The 13,629-nt window shown below is 40.0% G+C and overlaps 2 protein-coding genes across 4 annotated transcripts; one reads left to right on the top strand and one right to left on the bottom strand.

Annotated features, from left to right (window-relative positions):
• Positions 1-262: 262 nt before the first annotated feature.
• Positions 263-5,571, bottom strand: rnf114 (ring finger protein 114). Of its 2 annotated transcripts, none has more exons than XM_085443047.1 (6): positions 5,491-5,571; positions 4,259-4,409; positions 3,936-4,042; positions 2,548-2,662; positions 2,325-2,432; positions 263-2,210 (listed from the first exon to the last, which is right to left on the bottom strand). In XM_085443047.1, the coding sequence occupies exons 1-6, from the start codon at positions 5,502-5,504 to the stop codon at positions 2,145-2,147; spliced, it is 561 nt and encodes a 186-aa protein (XP_085299173.1). In that variant the 5' UTR covers positions 5,505-5,571; the 3' UTR covers positions 263-2,144. The 2 variants fall into 2 exon arrangements, with proteins under 2 accessions (XP_085299173.1, XP_085299172.1); XM_085443046.1 differs by lacking the exon at positions 5,491-5,571 and adding an exon at positions 5,061-5,263.
• Positions 5,572-5,680: 109 nt separating this feature from the next.
• Positions 5,681-12,505, top strand: spata2 (spermatogenesis associated 2). 2 transcript variants are annotated; one of them, XM_085443044.1, is made up of 3 exons: positions 5,681-5,746; positions 6,721-7,543; positions 8,691-12,505. In XM_085443044.1, the coding sequence occupies exons 2-3, from the start codon at positions 7,193-7,195 to the stop codon at positions 10,044-10,046; spliced, it is 1,707 nt and encodes a 568-aa protein (XP_085299170.1). In that variant the 5' UTR covers positions 5,681-5,746; positions 6,721-7,192; the 3' UTR covers positions 10,047-12,505. The 2 variants fall into 2 exon arrangements, with proteins under 2 accessions (XP_085299170.1, XP_085299171.1); XM_085443045.1 differs by lacking the exon at positions 5,681-5,746 and adding an exon at positions 5,938-6,180.
• The last annotated feature ends 1,124 nt before the right edge of the window (positions 12,506-13,629 follow it).

Here is a 13,629-nt window from a genome sequence, read left to right as displayed (position 1 = left end):
ACGACCCTGGCTTGACTTCAAATGTACAAAGAAAGGCTTGCAGAAAGCTTGCCTTCCTTCATCCACAGCTTTTGCTCATAGCCAGATTATGACAACTGGGCACGTCCGGTTTTCGCAGTGCTGTGAACAGTGCTTTCTGTTTAAATCCTCCCGCTCACACACAAACACACACACAGTGGTCATCCATCAGCACCGAGTGTTGTTTCTTCCCCCGCATGTCTCATACACACAGGTATAAATCACTGCACCTGATTTCTGGGGCCAGGGTTTAAATAATTAAAGAGCTTTAATTCATCAGGATTTAGCACCTGCTGACAGTAGGGCTGACAGAAGAGAATGAGAGATATATTGAGAAAGAGAAAAAACAAACAAACAAAAAAAACAAAAAGTTCATTAAACATTAGAAAAAAACATACAAAATTATTACACATTGCACAAGACAGAAAGAAAGAAAAAAGAAAATATCTAGTTCAAAGTGGAACCAAAGACTAGGTGAGAAGGCATTGAGGTTCTGCTCTAGAGCTACTTAATCTGCTGTGTTAAGATTTTTGTTATTTACCTGTTGGCAGAAGACAAACGAGCCTGTTCTACGTGGGTAATCTTACAACTAAGTTGAAAGAATCATTAATGTAAAAAGAACACAATTGCAAAGAAAGACCCCCCACCCCAAAAAACAAAAACTCCCCCCAAAGACATCCAGTAAAAAGAAGATCAAGCAAAGTTGTACTGATTTTTTGTTCGTTTTCCTAACTGCACATGCCGTCTTTTTGGAAGCATACATATAAATGACCATGGATCTTTATGTTTCAAAGCTGTTGAAGTAAAGGAGAAAGTGATAGCCACAAGAAACTGGAGTGTTTTTAGTATAGACCATCTAAGACACTGGGCATGAGAAACACACATCAATAAGTTACATTTAAAGTCTTTTGTTATGTCACTTCATCAACTGCACAAACCGAAAATGTGGTTATTTTGTTTTAACAATGACAAATAACCCCACCAAAAGCCTAAATATTGAAATACCGGTGATTTTTTGTATTAAAACAAAAGTAATAAGTGGAGAACAAAGCACTGGGTAAAGCACACTTATAGAATGAAATCTGTCTTCAATTATGTCCTGCAAGAACCAGCTGTTGTGATGTTGTCACAGAAATGTAGAACTCTACTGCCCTCTTGTGGTTTAGACACATGCAAATAAACTCTCACATGAAAGTGACCAAATGAACCCAAACACAGATTTTTTTTTTTTTTTTTTTTTTTTTTTAAATACTTGCATCTGTAGATTCACTGAATGAACTACTGTGTTAGCCCTATGAGTTCTGGAAGGTTGAAAACAAGATCTACCAGCAGGCACAAAGACATAAGGGAGAAACATCACAAAAAAGCAAAAATGCCATCTCTAGCTGTGTTTGACCCTCATTGTTTATTCTTACCAGTAGATCTGTCAAAACAGAATGAACACACCCAGCCACACTCTAATACACAAACACACGCGCTTCAATCAAAGACAGCACTGAAAAGACAGTTCCCCCCCCCCATCTGCTGAAGAACTGTGGTCAAAAAAAGAAAAAGAAATAAAAGTCCCTTTACCCTTTTGCATTAACATGCGAGTAGAATTAGTATAATATATTTTTCTGTTACTTGAAGACTTCATGGAGTGAAGTTTGTTGTCTGCTGGCAATAGGTAGCCACCTAGTGGTTAGACCCTCTCATAAGATCAAGTATTGACTGCAGAATTTTTAAATCGCAAGTTTGGATGTTTTGTTGCTAGATGACACTTTGTCATTGATAAACAAACAGCTTAAACATAGTTTAGCAGATACCTAACAAACTATCCAGTCTACAGACTCAGCTGGGGGGAGGGGAAGATAAGTGATTATCACACCAGAAACACAGTATTACTCCTAAATCAAACAGTACACTATGTTTTTGTTTTTTTAACCATATTGCGCAATTTATTTTCAGAATAATAAACCTATATATTCATAGTTACGATACCAGTTCCCTATGAAAAATAATTACCCATAAGTCAGTACCACCATCCCCATTCTAGATGAATGATGACACTGTGTGTTTTTGTCTTTTCAAGACCATCATCCCTTCATTTCACTGGATTCCCTCCACCGGTGGATTGTTTTCACACTTCAGTGGTCCATAAGGGAGCGCTGTAAAGCCTCCTGAATCATTGTGTGCTCATCTGTGGAATAATCCTGGGAGGTCATAAGCATGAGAAGGGGAAGAAAAGAAAAAAAAAAAAAATCACTTAAATTCTTATTAACATAAAAAAAACCCAACAACAAATAAACAGAGAGTGCTTTACTTACAACAAATGTATCATAGGAGAAAGTGTGTCTGATCTTCAGGTGCTGGAAAAAGTCAGCACTCCTGTAGTTAGGATCCCCCCAAGGCATCGAGGCACAGATGGGGCACACCTAAAGAAAACATGAAGGTAATAAAACGATCTTTGAAACACATTATTAACCCAGCTGAAGCCAGTAAGTGTGTGGAAACTCAGAATTATGACAGAATAGGTTTTGTTTTTTTTACCACTTGGCGTGCATCTCGAGCATGTTGGGTTGTGCAATGTTCAACCAGGCCATCCTGGTCGAGGTTCTGGCAGTTGCAGTAGGGGCAGGTGAAGGTGTAGCGATTTGGCACTGAACTGTGGCAATGAAACAGAAATAATAAAATGTCACAAGGTTTGGTTCTCAACTACATGATTACACTTGAAATGTAACAGGCATCAGCTTATGAAGAAATAAGTGGACATTTACCACAGTTAGTGGCCAATCTTTATCTCTTGTCACATCAACTTTGCACCAGCTGAAAGAGCTTGAGAAAGACTTAAAAGTGACAGTTATTCCTTTTTCTTTTTAATAATAGGAATCTGTTTCATGGCACAAAGGTCTGGAGGGTTAAATAACAAAATAAATAAATACTGGGATCGGTTTCTTACTTTAAACAGTGTTGGAACAACATGCCACAATGTGTGGATTCTTAGTTTTAAAGGCTGCTGTTCGGGCTGCCCCCCCCAAAAGGCTACTTCCTGATTAGTCATAATAACCTCATTACAAGCGACGGCTTCTCAAACCATCTTCTCGGAACTTTCTCCAGGAAGCACAGTTGTCATAAATACTTAACATCCATATATGATAAAAACCACATCCACTTCATACAACTTGACAATAATAGTGTTTTATGTTTTCTAAAGATGAATGTTGTACTGTTTTCTATACACTCTGGAAAAATTACAATCAGAAATTACGACAGGTAAAATACAGAATGCTTAGCATATGCTTGATCATACTTTATAATACTATTTTTCTTGCAATCAAGATTGGGTTCAATTTGAAATCCCGTTTGTGCTAAAACTTCTATTTATTTTATTTTTTTACCTTAAGTGCAAAATGTATACACTACATAAAGTAAAACCGCAAGAGAGCTTTTCTTATTTGACTGACATGTTAGGCATGCCAGTGAAACAAGGCAGTAATAGAGTCACGACTTTGGAGTCTTATCAAACAACAATGTACTGCCAAGAGTTTATAATACTATAAACATAGGGAATTTTATATCACGAGAAGATATTCCATCATTTGTCACAATGAACAGGTCAACTGTTTACATTTGGCACTTAAGTTACAGTGAAATCTACCATAAATCATATCATTGAATATATTTGATTGGGCCAACAGAACTCTATTTCCTATGTACAGTACTTTCTGCTGCATTAATGAAGCCCTCTCACTGAAACGACTGACAGGGCTACACTCTTTTCCTTTTTCACTTTGGATTAGTGTTGGTCCAAAGGTGACCTTTAATTTATACAACCCAACAAGCAGCAGTAATTGCATGCAAAGTCTGACTCTACAGTGTAAACCATTTTGCTTTATTATGTAGGGAATAGCAAATAATTGTTCTGCTTCTTTCCCCACCTGACGATGGCAGGCTGACTCTGGGCAGTTGTCCTGACTCCCTCCTCAATGTACTCCTGGTATTTTGAACAGGCAGCTGTGTGGCTTCTCATCTTAGAAAGCCCAACCTAATTGGGGGAGGAGTGACACATATCAGTAACTTCCAGTATATGACCATCATCATAAAATTGTTGCTATTATCTAAATATAAAGACAGAAATTTAGACACAGCAAAACATTAAGATTATGCATGTGCAGTTATTGGATCTTCACCCTCTGTGATTGCTTCATAAATGGGAGTCAGTTCAGTGATATTTTAGCTTTTGGTCTGTAGTGAAACTTACCTGTGTGCCACAACCCTTACAAGCTGCCACAGAAGATTGAATAAGTGCCTCGAGTTGAGCAGCTTTAGTCCAGTGGCCCGGAGCACCTCGACATACAGCACAAACGGGCTTCTGTGGACGCAGACATTCCTGCAAACAACTGTGGCAAAACCTGTCAAGAGATGGGTGAAAGAATGTGATTGCTACACAAGAGAAATCAACTAAATTGTCAGTTTTAATTTGAGCTCTGGTTACCTTAGGCTTTAAAAAAAAAAAATAAATTAATAATATATATATATATATATATATAAAAAATAAAAACAAACAAACCAAAACAAAAACATGCAACAACTCTGTTTGCATTAACGCATGGCCTGCCATGAGAAAAAACAAAGAACAAATACTGTCACTAAAACAAACCTTTATTATGCTAGTGACTGGACCTTCCTGTAACTCATATGGAAAGTCCCCCACCTCGAGAATAGCCAGGGACTTGTAGTTCTTTAAAGTGGTTTCAAGAGTTAGAGCAATACACATCCAAACTACAACTCCCAAGTGAGGCCTCCTTTTTGATGTAAACAAAACTGAAACTGATTTAGCAAGCTGGAACTGTTTTTGTCACATATTCGAGAGAGAAAAACAGAAAAAACGGGGTCGTAGCACGAGAAGACACTCGCGAGGCCGATATTTTGCAACTCTGGTGTGACGACACATTTAAAGTGAAGCCCTTTCCTCCATTGTTTTTGCCTCTTTTCACTGTATCGTTGGTGGCAGACGCGGGTTAGGGGGAGGGCGACCGAAAATAAACGGCAAAAATACTCACGTATGTCCACACTGTGTTGTCACGGGACTGTCGAATATTTCGAGGCAAACTGGACAGACGAATTCGGACACGTCATTGCTCCCGTCCGAGGCGTTCTTCTTGTGAGGTGCTGCGCTAAAGCCTCCGAGCATCGCCATTTCTTTTCTTCACTGAGTCGGTTCAACCACCAGCACCAACCGTCCCCGTGACGACGTCATCGGGTTCTTGTTCTTTTTTAAGCGCGAGGGGGCGGGGTTACCGGCGAAAGTAAACATCGTAACACATAATTGTACGACATATTTACTAAATTTGTGACACACCCCTCCCACTAGATTTTGAAACCCCCCAGAGACATTGAAAATATTACAATATATAGTTATACAAATAAATCAAAATTATTCAGGCACTAATACAACGAAAAAGCAGGAAATCCACACCACTAAATGCATACCTTCGGCAAATCATTATGAACCCGGGAAATCTGTCTCTGCGCGCACGCGAGCCTATATTTTTTCCCCCCAAGCAAAACAAAAACAAAAATGAATGAAGACTGTGGATGATGTAGTTGGGGGTCTGTATCCCGTCTTCCCTAGCACGTGGGCTCCTGATGCTGATGAACTGTCAGGATTGAGCGCATGCGTGTTGTTATACTGGGAATTTCCAACAGCTGAGGAGGCGTAGCTAGCCATGATTAGCACTTGTTAAAGGTAAGATTTGCGAATGGTGGTATTTCTGTTTGAAAAAACGTCTTGATCCCCTAGTGGGAGCGCATTAACGCTTGGTCCCAAAAGAAGGTCACCTTAAAAACTCGCTGTGTCTTGATATTTTATTTTAAACTGGCGAATAATGTCTGTGTAGCGATGGAACGCCCTGCTAGCCGAAAGCAATTGTTAGCTAACCAGCTACGCTGAAATGGGCGTTCACTGTTTAGCTTATATTCAGTAGGGGGGCCATAGCAGTGGCAGCATCGGGTTTGAGATTCATGGAGAATTAATGTATACGCTCTAAGAGTATTACTTTATATTGCCATTGGTCACGGTGGACTAAATTTGTTGTAGTAGATACGCAGTTGTAAAGCATGAGTCTGGCTAAGGCTCATTGGTTGCTAGCTCGTTGAGCGGATGTTCGCAGAGATTTTCAGGTAACAGGTATAGCCAGCCAGCCAGCTTGCAAGAATCTGAGAGCAAAATGTTTGCTCTCCTGTTGTTCAAGCCTCGTACTATTTTCACGATGTGTTTGTTTATGAGTTTTGAGTTGGAAGCTAAGCTAGGGCTAGGGTTAGCGCCACTCTGGTTTACACGCATGTAGTACCAATAGCTGAAACGCTTACACTGGCGCAAACGTGTGAGAGGGATGTATACATCAGTAATGAGTTCCTCTCTTGCTTATTTAAGCTATAATTCCACTGGCCTTTTTCTTGGTTATGTACATTGTAAAACAAACAAAATAAAAAAAAGAAGCCCTTTTACTATGTGACAGACAAAAAACCCACCTACCCACCCACCCAAACGAATCCATCTTCACATCTCTACAGAGATGGTCCTGGATTAGTGTATCTTCCCTCTTATCTGAACCTCTAGATATTTCAAAACATGCTTAACCACAGTTAAATTGCATTTTCATTTGGCTAGAATCGAAAATGATATTTTTATCTTAACAGATATTGCTTGTGTCATTTCAGCTTGGACATGGCTGACAACAACCCCAAGATCATGAATCTGTCGTCTTGATGAGTGACCTTGAACTCTACCAATGCTGAAACCAAGCAATGGAATAGATGCAAGTCTGTGTGCCAAGGAAAACCTCCCCCTGACGTTATCTTGCATGCCAGAAGCCTGTTTTTTGGGAAACAAGTCAGGTTTTGAGCCAAAACCAGAGATGCTCATACCAAGGCATCCTTATGGGCTACAGCCTTGCTACACCAACTGAAAGCACTAGAAAACTGCACCTCTTGCTTAGAGGATGTGCTACTGAGTGGATGCAAAGACTGACTCCTCTGCCATCTCTCCGCAACATTAACAATTAGTGTATACGGTTTAAAAAATGGTAACCAAAAATGGTGTCTGAATGTGGCATTTTGTGGTTGGGCATGCTAAAAGGTGTGAGGCTCTCTCAGAAAAGTATAACAGCTGACTAATAGTCTGCTGCTAATAATGGATGCCAAGTTAAAAGAGGACCTGTTCCGGAGGTATGTGACAGCACTGGAGAAGCGCCTGGAGGAAGGAGGGGATAACAGGGGGACTGGAAGTACGCAAGAAGGGGAAAGAAGCAGACACAAGGACAGTGAGGCCTTACTTTCCACAGCCACAGCTCTGCTAGGAGCCTATCAGCCAGATCCGGCACAGCGATTTCGCATGGTGCGTTTCTATGAGGTAGTGGAGAACTCCCTCCGCTCCCAGAGAGGAGTTAACCTGAAGGGCCTGGAGAGAGCCTTCCATACCCTGGAAACCATCTGCACCAACCTCCTGCTCTTCCCTTGGAAGAAGGAATTCAGATGTATAAAGGTGACTTTATTTTATTGATGGGATATTTAATATACTTTGCTTAGATTAGTTTACTCTAATAGCCAAAATTTCACTATTAATACACTTGTTATAACAGAATGAATCATTATTGTCCAGTCTTGAGCTTTGAGATACTGAGCTTTGGCAATTAATCAGGGCAGTGCGTGTGTACACCGAAATACTTTTGTGAATTTGCATATCTTTCAGACTGTCTTTTGCAGGCAATATATATGAATATCTTTCCTGACCTTTATTATGGAAGCGAAACTTTTATGTTTGTGTACACATTCTCAGGCTTTATGCAGATATCTGATATCTGCATAATCTTAAGAGTGTGTACACCATTAAGTGTGTATACAAACAAAAGTTTGATCCCACCAGCATATCTGAAAGTACATGAGTGGTTATCCCCTGTTTCATAAACTGCTTGACATGTTTTTTAGTAAATTAATATCTAAAAGTAAGAACATTTTTCTGAAACTTTTAAAATTTGTATAGATTTGTAATTTTAGTGAACACACATGCAAAGAGGACCTGTTATTATGATTGCTTCTGCTCGGTGAATAAGTGACAGATTAAAAGGAAAGCTGTAACTCTTGACCCCTCTGTTTTGCTTTGGGGATTTATGTTGCTGGCATTCTTTAGCTCTACTTGTCTTCTTAGAGGGAAAGCACTGCAACTCAATACGAAGTTGTTTGGTGTGAAACATTTCTAACCTAATAGGAGAGGGAAATGTCCTTGCACACAGAGCCGAAACCGTTATGAATGATCTTATGGCGTTCACCCTCACAAGATATCAAGTTAACTGATTGTCTATGGGAAATTTCTGTACATGTTAGACAGCCTTCTGCCACCCAAAAAGGAAAAAAATAGTTGTCCCCACTTCTGGTGGTTTTCTAAAGCACTTTGTTTGTTTTTCCCTTGAATCTATCAGCTAATTCTATCTAGAACTATATCTAAAATAAGTATTTGTTATTAGAGAGGTGGCCATTGCAGCTTTACATTGAGGTTGTTGTAATTTGTGCTAATCATCTGTTTTTTCATATAAAGATGTGCATTTCTATATGTTTTTGTCTTTATTTTTGGCTTCATGTCAGCCTGTTTTAAACAACTGACACTTATGCTGATTCTCATTTCTCTCTTTAAGACCTTCACTGGCCCATATGTGTACCATCTGCAGTCTGCCATTTCTGATGCTGAACTCCGAACTTTAATGCGCACCATTGGCTACACCTGTGACCATGATTCGCAGTTCCATTTGCAGGAGCATCCAGGAGGTGCAAATCATCTGCGGCAGTTGGCATTTGAACTCTTCCTGGCCCAGGCAGAGTGTCGTCTTCTGGGAGAGGTAGTGGCTCTGGCCCGTGGTTCAGCGTCAGAACTGGAGGCCCTGGAGCTCCGCAGAGGTTGCAGAGATGATGCAGCTGGCTGTGCTGAAGCGCTCCGCAGACGTGACAGCCTTGGGGCAGATATGGCTCGGCTGTCCGTGCGGCCATTGGATATAGAAAAGCCTCATGCCCACCACCTTAGGCGAGGTAGCCGACCATCTAAGTCTGTGGATGTTACAGATGGGGCTGGTCACTGGCATGCAGCGGTTAGCAAGCCTGTCTTGAAGGCTTCATTGAGTCTGAGGAAGGAGCCTCTATTTGTGGATGCAGAGGAGGATATGAAAGATGAGATCATCAGGCCCAGCACCTCAATATCTCTTTCCTCTGTGGTTGCTCCACCTTCCTATAGCCCTGTTGCAGATTTCTTCCCAATTCAGTCACCTCCCCCAGCGGATCCCTACACATCCTACCATCCATCCTCTTTAGATGAGATTGACTTGTACACAGAGAGGGGTGGGGCTGGCACAGGAGGAAGGCAGACCCCGTCTCGACCTCTATCCAGAGAGCCTCGAGATGGAAGGGATGGGTGGCTGCACAAAGGTCATGGTAGTGTGAAGTGCCAGGGTTGCGGGCTGGGCTGCACCACAATGGCCTCCTGCCAGAGGTGTGACATGATCCTCTGTTCTGCCTGTCATGATGTGGACCCCTCCCCTTGCTGTGGCCTGCAGGACTACCATCTAAAATCTCCACGACCTCTTGATGGATACATTCCTGTCAAGGAAAAGCTCTCTGTCTACTCTAATACTCATACTCACTCCCATCTCCATCCACACCCCCTCACACTGACCCACTCACATTCTCATCCCCACCCTCACCCTCAGATGGTGGAGAAGCCCCTCATGTCCACTAAGCTGTTTCCCAGCAAGTCTGTTGCCTTGACAACACCAAAGGGAGGCAGCAGTGAGCGAATAAGCATGGGGGGATCGCGATGCGGGTTTTGCAACAAGCCAGGTGCATCACACACCTGTGTGAACTGTTCGAAAGTGTCATGTGACTCGTGCATGGGCTTGTATGCAAAAGATATGTGCACGCGAAAGAATCCTCAGCACAACTTTGTGCCCAACCATCAGCTCAACTTCAAAACTGGCACCATATCTCACCTGGTGTACCGATGAATCAGGCAGACAGAATATTCTTTTTCCCTTCCACTCCCCTCCTTTAACTTGCAACATATTCTTGCACGATTGCTTTAGCTTTCTTTCCATTTAAATCATTCATGTTCTTCATCTCGGTCCAGTGCTTTATTTATTTTTTTGGTCTTAGTTTTATTTTTCCTAACCCTCTTTTAAACTATGTACATTTTCTCTTACTGTTGTAGGGCCATTGGATGCACATGCCACAGAGAGCCATATCGTCTGCCCATCTCTCTGCCTTGTACAAGATCAGGCCTTTTATCTATTTCTTCTTCCTTTTACCTTGCTACCTGCTCTTGAGTAGTCATGTGATGTTGTAGCGCTTCCCAAATCCCTCAAATCTTGTCCTCATCAAAAAGGGAAACTGGAGAAAGTTTAATTCCTTCTCATTTTGAATGAATTCCGTCCAAATGAACATAATCTACTTTGCCTAATTTCTCAGCTAAAAAAATCTTCTAATATATATAAATATATATATATATATATATATATAAATATACAGTATATATATATATGTGTGTGTGTGTGTGTGTGTGTGTGTGACTGAATGAGTGAACATGTATGCGTGAGTGAGTGTAGAAAAGACCTCTGAGCTTGCATTGTGATAAAGGGGTCTTTTTAACTTGAAAAAAATATAGGAAAAAAGAGAAAACATACACTGGAAGTCAATAAGTCAATAGTATATATTTTTAATCTCTATTCTCTAGAACAACGTGAGACTGTTAAATGGGCATGAGGCCTGGCATTAGGAATTTTGGGCTATAAACTTATATATGTGGGTATGGGGTGGGGATATCTCAAGGGGACACACTGAGACAATGGTCGAATGCCATAGATTCTATTTAAAAGATTATGCCTTGTAAATTAATCCTCAATTGTTTCTGGTTGTAGGACTGAGGTTAAATGCTGCTGTTGACTTGAGACATTGAAGACAAGCGGCATTGATTTCTTTCTGGTAGTTGTGTCAGTTCCAAGCCCCCCACTCCTTTTCATTACACTTCTCAAGCCTTCATGGATCATGATGTTGTAGTGCCCCTGCACTAGATCAGTGGTTCCCTATTAGTCTTGGGTGGGACCATAGGAGTCTCACACTGGGCCAGAAATCTAGGGATTATGATTCAATTGAACAGTTTGTCAGACTATTGATAGGATAGGTTTTAGGCAGTATGAAAGTACATACTCTAACATGGTTTCTGTCTACCTCAAATGGCTTCAGCTTATACACCCAGTATGACATTGTGGTTTTAAACTAGCCCTAAGATCTAAAGATTGTTTGTTTATTGCATCTTTCATTTCTAATTTATGTTTAAGTACACTAGAAAGCACCACCCTTTTACAATCAGCTGAGCCTGTCAAGTGGTAGAGGCCAGCAAAGACATCAAAAATGTTACACATGAAAACTTTAATGCGGTTCAGTATTATGATGAGTACATAGCAGTTAAACACTTATTGCAGTTTTGCTGATGAACTATTTACCACATTGCTTTTTGCACTATATTTCACAGAGCTTTCTGCACAGCACAGTGGCTGCAGGCTGGAGTTTTTGATTTATTTCTTGCTAGTTAGTTTTGACAACACATTTTTAAACACTAAATCTGCATCTGTTTGATGTATGGGGGCAGAATGGGAGGTAGTTATGCTAATAAACTAAAGTGATGAATTAAACTGCATATTTTAAGGGGTAGATATATTCTGCTTACATTTGAAACTGAGGACCATACATTTAGTGTTTAGTAATTAGACTTTAATTTTCATTGTAATCTTAATTGTAATATTTTATATCACAGTTGATCGTCACCAAGGGCTAATTTTAAATCACATTGCATTAAACAAAAAAGTCTGAGTCTGGGTTATTTTGACAGACTGCTTAGGCTGTTGTAGCCTTTATGTTCTGTCAGGAGTAACCTCTAAATGCCTTAAACTCATTCAGCTGTCTTATCCTAGTGTATTTAAGCTTTTGATGTTGTTGTTCTCACCCTGTTTTGTCTTTAACCAGCCTGTAGGTTTAAAATTAACATGTGGTTAACAGGCTGGAAAATGAAGTTCACTTCTCTGATGGTGAATTAAAATTACACCTAAGAGTATGGAGTATGTGTTGAATACAGAACATACCTACCATGTATATTAACATAAATATGCAGCAATGAACACATTGTACATCTGTAAACATTGTAGATGTTTTGCTTGGAAACAGGTTTGGTATATATTTTGTTTGCGTAGAGATATTACCTTAACACATTGGTTTCAGAAAGTGACATCTGATTTCATTCTTTTCATTCCTTCCCTTCAAAACTGAAAATTGTCTTTTGTGTCTTTATCATATTAAAGAAGGGATCTTTTGATACCAATTAGATGTAGTTTTAGCGGTTCTTTGAAAGATGTTCTTGTGCTAATTTGGGTATCAAAAAAAAAAAAAAGAAGTCTTGAGTGCCCTTATGGGAGGTGTGCAATTTTTCTGTTTCCATCAAAGAAGACTTTCTAGATATTTATCATAGCTATATTTCAGTTATTCAATTCAAATCATACCAGCAACAAAGACAACTTTCAGATGTATTGAGCCATGTTGAGTGATCATATTGCCAAATGAAGAACAAATATCTTACCGGAGGAGAAAACAAAATTATGTGGCTTGCCTGGATGTACAGTTAATGTAACATAAATCTGTGATTTTGCTAAAGTTTAGCTTCGTGTCTGTAGATGTTGGCCTTTTTAAGAAGCCTAGAGAGAACACCCCCCCCACTCCCATCAACATAGATACCTACTCACACACCATCGGATGTGTCACTTGAAACAGTGGACTGATAACTTGTGTAGGTCACTACAAAGGGCTAAACAGTCTGCAGGGCTGCTGCTAAGTTTGTGGGCACTGTTTTAATGAGAAACTGACAGATCAATATCTAATGTGGGGCTTACTGATGTTGGGAAAACAAATGTCATGGAACACTGAGCCATTTTAACATGATTGGTTTATCCCACACTTGAAACACTCAAGTCATTGTGGAAGTGAATGCTCCCCTTTACCTCTGTGTGGTTATCTTACTGATATTAGCAGTCTTGGTGTAGTTAGGCAGCCTCTACCCATTTCCCTAACCTTCCTCTTGGCATGCTCTGTACAAGGCCCATACCCATACCCACACCCCACCCCACCTACCTTGGCACTGAGGATCATCGCACAATGTATTTGAAGGGGTATGGACCTTGTGATCAATATGTGGGCTTACATGGGGTGGAATGGGAAAATAGCCAAAAATTGTTAATTGGTGAATATATAAAGAGAAATGAAATGAAGCAAAAGGTAAATGAGATTTTATAAATTAATTTAAAGAATAAAGTTCTGAAAAACAAAGTTTCCTATCTTGAATTTTTTTATTACTCTGTTTTTGGTTGATTGAAATTGAGTTTGTACTGTCAAATCTGTACACATAATTCATTGTTTTTGAACTACTGTAAGCACTTTTGACAATCCGAATTTGCAACTATTGGATTTGCTAAATTGTCATTTTGTTCAGTGTAATGTTAAGAAAAAGGCCAGAGTTTAGGACTCAACATCTCAGCCTTTTTAATC

The sequence above is a fragment of the Copadichromis virginalis genome, linkage group LG20 (assembly GCF_057382275.1).
Source record: "Copadichromis virginalis isolate Kocher_CV1m ecotype Utaka linkage group LG20, C_Virginalis_male_GT1.1, whole genome shotgun sequence".
In the NCBI taxonomy this organism is placed as follows: Eukaryota; Metazoa; Chordata; class Actinopteri; order Cichliformes; family Cichlidae; genus Copadichromis; species Copadichromis virginalis.
This window is presented reverse-complemented; position numbering and strand designations above follow the sequence as displayed.